The 5,159-nt window shown below is 44.2% G+C and overlaps 1 protein-coding gene across 1 annotated transcript; it reads left to right on the top strand.

Moving 5' to 3' along the window:
• Nucleotides 1-216: 216 nt before the first annotated feature.
• Nucleotides 217-4,572, top strand: LOC136456827 (transcription initiation factor TFIID subunit 12b-like). Its single transcript, XM_066456811.1, has 8 exons — nucleotides 217-893; nucleotides 1,698-1,907; nucleotides 2,313-2,825; nucleotides 2,995-3,069; nucleotides 3,211-3,289; nucleotides 3,374-3,438; nucleotides 3,707-3,918; nucleotides 4,243-4,572. Exons 1-7 carry the CDS (start codon nucleotides 339-341, stop codon nucleotides 3,878-3,880), a joined length of 1,671 nt encoding a protein of 556 aa, XP_066312908.1. The 5' UTR covers nucleotides 217-338; the 3' UTR covers nucleotides 3,881-3,918; nucleotides 4,243-4,572.
• The last annotated feature ends 587 nt before the right edge of the window (nucleotides 4,573-5,159 follow it).

Raw genomic sequence — 5,159 nt, 5'->3', positions numbered from 1 at the left:
AGAATGTCTTTTTTAACGAGATCACGACTCACTGCTCCTGCCATGCTGTGCTATTGCTGCTATACTCGGTAGTCGGTAGTACGGTATCTCACCAAGAACCCAAAAAGTTGCTCAAATGGCAGGGCCGATCCGGTCTCTTATCCGCTAAATGATCCCGTGGGGCCCATCCGCCAGTGACCCAATCAGCGCCTAACACTCCCTTCTGACTCAACCGCGAAAAGACTACGCGCACACGTCAAACTGTCCCACACGACCCGTACCTGCCCCGCCCCCCGACGCAGCCGCGTCCGACCACCGCCGCCGAAACCCTACACGCCACGCCCCCGCCTCGCCGCGCCATGGCGGATCCGCCGCCCGTGGCCGCCTCCGCCTCGCCGGCGCTGCCCGACCAGCTCACCGCCGCCGCGGCCTCCGTGTCCACCCCGCAGAACCCCAACCCTAACCCCCTCCTCTCCCCGCAAATCCCCCCGTCCCCGACCGTTTCCGACCTCTCCGCGCACATCTCGTCCCCGCAGCAGCTCGACCCGGCGGTCGCGGCGGCGGCAGCTGCCGCTTCGGGCGGCGGAGGATCCATGGATTACCCCCCGCGCCCGCCGCAGCTGCAGGCGCCTTCGCCCACGCAGGCCGGGGCCGGCGCCGCCGGGTTTGGCCAGATCCCCCGCTCGGGGTCGGCCTCACGCCTCTCCACGGCCAGCCAGCTCCAGCAGTACGCGGCGGCTAGGATGTACGGCGGGCAGATGAGCTTCTCGGGTGGCGGAGGGCTCGTGGGCCAGCAGCAGCAGCTGGCGGGGCGCGCCCCCATGCTTGGGCAGGGTCAGCTGGGGATGCTGCAAGGCCAGGGTAACGCGGCATCTGCGGCACATTTTGGGCTTCAGTCGCAGATGATGGCGCAGGTGAATTACTCAATTTGGAGGCCCAGGACCTCCTCAAGTAAACACAATTTTGCATCTCCTCGTGCATAGTGTCCACCATAACCGCCAAGGATAAAACGTCATGGGTTTTAGACTTCTGCTTTACATTTCTCATGCTATTGAAGCAACCTCAATAATTTCAGATAGAATTTGGTGGTTAGAAATTCCTTACCTTTTACTCTCTTCAATAAGGTTGGTTTTGATGGGTACAAACAGCTTCGTATTTTTATTGCAAGCCACTGAGCCAAACAAATGGAATGATGAAAGAATATACATCGGTAGTCAAAACTTATTAAGCAAAGTTGAATAGATTTCCTTTACCCATCTGTGCTCAGTTAATTGGAAATGAGTAGCGAATCCACATGATATCTAATTCTTTTTTAGGGCATTCTTTCAGTGTTATTTATTCTGTGAGATCATGACATTGACAAAGAATACAGATGGTTGTTACTCTTGAATGTGAAGGTGGACTGTGAAAGAATGTAAATTATCTAAACTTGGTTATGATATCTCTTAGCAATAATGTTCATTAGCACAGTTCTACTTGTGGTAGTAAATACTTATTTTACTGATAAAAATGGCACAATGAATAAATGGCCTGTTAAAAGGAATGATAATGTCCCCAGTTTACCTTTGCAATTTTTTATCGCGAGAGGAAAGTGTTTCATTTCAAGGTTGCTACATCCAGCTCGGTCTTAAATTAATATAGGGAGAGTATTTTGTTTCTTACTTTCTTTATTTAATAGCGACTACTTGTAGAGTAATTGACTTTTCCTTTTCCTGCAGGCTAGGCAGAAGGGCATGGCACAAGGCACACAATTGAATAATGCTAATACAGCTCAAGCGCTGCAAGGGATGCAGCCCATGGGTGTCATGGGTACTATGGGGATGAACCAGATGAGACCGAATGGAACTATTCACTATGGTGCTCAACAAAGGTTTGCCCATGCGCAAATGAGGCCACAAGCGTCTCAACAACCTGCACTGTCTCCACAGGTACCCTGACAACCTAGCGACAAGAGATAAGGTTCCACAAATTCATATGCACGGCCTTTTGCCCTGTCTAGTAATGAGGAATGATGCAGTGTGTTAAGATTCTAGTTGTAAGCACATTTATTTATGTCCCAATTCTGAAATAAGTAATAAACAGTATGTTGGTAACATGTCTCGTCTTTCTTTAATCCTCTGTGTTGCTAAAACTGTTTTGAGTTTTGAGATCAATGTGCCTATATTGCTATTTCCCATTTATCTTTTAACAAACCTGAGTTGCACATGGTACATGCTGAAGTTGCTACATGTATCTTTTTGTTTATTTTTTCCCATTTACCACGTATCTTGTTTATGTAGTATTTGCTATTCTCCGGGGAATACCGTAACATTTTACGTATGATTGGTTTACAGAAGGTACCTGGTCAAGGTCTGTCGAGGACAGCGTCAATTACAGCATTAAATTCACAACTGTCTGGATCATCACAAAATGGACAGATGGTGGCAATGTCTGTGCCTCAGCAACAGCAGCAGCAGTGGTTGAAGCAAATGCAATCATCCATGGGCTCACCAGTTTCCACACAGCAACAATATCAGCACCAGCAGAGGATCCTGTTGATGCAGCAACTTCAGCAGAAGACAGGATTGAGCCAACAACAACTTCTCCAAGTCCAACAACAGCATCCACATCTCAGTGCCCAACAGCTGATTCAGCAGCAACATTTTCTGCAGCAGTTGCAGCAGCAGCAACCGCTACAATCTCCACGTGTTTCAGCGTCTGGTTCACAGAAGTCTGCGAACCTTACAGGCTCACAACCGGGTACACCTTTGTCAGTTGGAACTATGACTGGTGGAAGTGCAAGTCAGGGAGCTGAAGGAACTAGCCAACTTCTTGGGAAAAGAAAAATACAAGATCTGGTCGCACAGGTTACGACCTGGCTCTTTTCTTTTCTGTGCCCCTCAACTTCACTGTCACTGGTGTAATTAATGTTACTGGCCATAATCACATTTTGATTGGAAACAGGTTTCTTATTTTTATAGTTGAATATAATATTATAATACTTTGGTCTGTTCTTAAACAATAGTCTTATTACAGGTAGATCCCCTAGGCAAAGTTGACCCTGAAGTGGAGGATTTACTTCTAGAAATCGCTGATGACTTCATTGACTCGGTAATGTTGTTGCTTTGCTATTTGTTTAGAGAGTATAACTTCCTATCAAATTCAGAATTTGAGCATCTTCCTCTTCTAAGTTTTGAGCATATGTTATCTGTGGAGATATCTTGTGATTCAGCTGACATGGGTTTGCGGTAGGTGACTGCATTTGCGTGTACCTTGGCAAAGCACAGGAAATCATCAGTTGTTGAAGCCAAGGATGTGTTGCTGCACTTAGGTCAGTAGGTTCACCATGCTCTCATGCACACATGTGCTACTACCTCTTATTTTACTCGTTAATTTTCAATTTGTTATCTTGCAGAAAGAAATTGGCATTTATCTGTTCCTGGTTTCTCAAGGGAGGATAAGAATCCTCAAAGAAATTCTGTAAGATCACATCACTTTGCAATTACTAATTGTTCTTCATTAACCTATCTTGCACAGAGGCACAATTTTCTCTTTAGTTCCTTTGTCTTTGCATTTGTGCTATACAAGTATACAATAAGCCCCACTGGACTCTACTCACATCAACGTCCTCAGTATGGTAGTGAATTTTGCTTGAGTTTATTTTGTAGGCTTTACAAGTTATTTTGTAAGGTTGAAATCTATCATGAATGCTCAAACAGAAGGTTGATTGAATTTTAATTTGCAACAGGTAAAACCATTGGTAGATCCCCAACAATCAGAAAGTGATGCTACTGGTAACAGAGGCACAAGCAATAAACTTGGTGCTAATAACTCTGTTGGCAACCATCAAATACGACCTCCGATGGCAGAACCTTCAGCAATGCCAACAGTGGGCCCTCTATCTAAAGCCCCCCGCTTCTAAGGGTTATGCTGCTCTTCCCTATTGAAGGAAAAATTCCTGTAAGTTCACCGAGTGACTAAATGCTATGCTTTCTAGTTTTTAATGTCAATATTTAACTGCCCAAGATTATTAGCTTCATACCCTTGTTTACTAGTGTCGTTATCTCAGTAGCTGTTTCCATTTTATAGTTTCAAGTTTTTGGACTATATATGCATGGTACTTCAAGATTGGTTAACCCTGTAGCAAAAAGTTCAAAACAAGCCTCATCCTCGTTTGAGATTGAAGCAACTTGTTCATCCAAGCTATCTAGCGTATGCTAAATATTTGTGGAGTGTATCAGGGTACTGAATGTTCTGGTTGTTCTTACAATTAGCCTTCTGAAGGTTTCAGGACAATCTACATCGAAAACAGCCCGTAGGCTCTAACTCAAGGATTGCTAGCAAGTGGAAGCACAATAAATCCACGAGCATCTGTGGCAAACTGCAGATGCTTGTGTCTTACAGGAAAGCAGTTGCTGACTTACCAATCGTCTCCGGCAGATCCTCAACCTGGGGTCGTATGTAACTTTATTTTTTTTTTGTGCCTGTAAATGCCCCCATCTGTTGTATATAAATGTTTTTGCAACGGGGCATTATCGTCTCCAGTTTTGATGTTGCTATGTAGGTGAACAAATACTAAAGTGCATGCAACTTATATAAGTTAATGACGTGTAAGATTGGTGTCATTTTTAGTTACTGAGTATCAGACACGCTGGCAAGGCTCAGACAGCAACAATACTTGGTCCCTCTTTGGCAGAGAAGCCAGGAAAAGCGACGTATGGGTGGTTTTTTTGGATGCGCTCGGCTTCGGCTTCACACTAACTTGACTTGGGGCCCACTTCGGCTGGGTTTTTTAGGCTAGTCTTGGTTGGTGGAAGTTTCATTGAGTTTCATTTGCATTAAATATATTGCAAAGTAGGTATTTTTTATGACATTACAATGTATTTAATACGAGAGAGAAAAATGAGATGAAACTCTTTTAACACGATTACTATCTATGAGTCGTGAAATAAAATGTCTATAAAACTACAGAATAAAACTTTGCATTGAGAGTGAGTTTTATCCCAGTTTCATTGTCTTGGAAAAATTGTCATGAAATTATCCACTGAGATGGGTTTTAGAGCTTTTTCATAGGCTTAGCTCTGTTTTTCTCTCGTAACATATCAGTATAAGTTAAATTTTAGCAATACGAAATGGCCTTTTGAACTTAAAAAAAATGGTGAAACTGTTAAAGCTGAATCCACTAAAACGTGGCTTTTCTT

This window comes from Miscanthus floridulus, chromosome 6 (genome assembly GCF_019320115.1).
Source record: "Miscanthus floridulus cultivar M001 chromosome 6, ASM1932011v1, whole genome shotgun sequence".
NCBI lineage: Eukaryota > Viridiplantae > Streptophyta > Magnoliopsida > Poales > Poaceae > Miscanthus > Miscanthus floridulus.
The sequence above is the reverse complement of the archived record's forward strand: the minus strand, read 5'-3'. Positions and strand labels throughout refer to the sequence as shown.

What these genes read in the sequence shown, in the direction of transcription:
- LOC136456827 (XM_066456811.1), top strand. Translation starts at nt 339, where the DNA reads ATGGCGGATCCGCCGCCCGTGGCCGCCTCCGCCTCGCCGGCGCTGCCC. An exon ending in TACAAGATCTGGTCGCACAG is followed by an intron (nt 2,826 to 2,994) that starts GTTACGACCTGG and finishes GTCTTATTACAG; the next exon opens with GTAGATCCCCTAGGCAAAGT. An exon ending in CTGATGACTTCATTGACTCG is followed by an intron (nt 3,070 to 3,210) that starts GTAATGTTGTTG and finishes GGTTTGCGGTAG; the next exon opens with GTGACTGCATTTGCGTGTAC.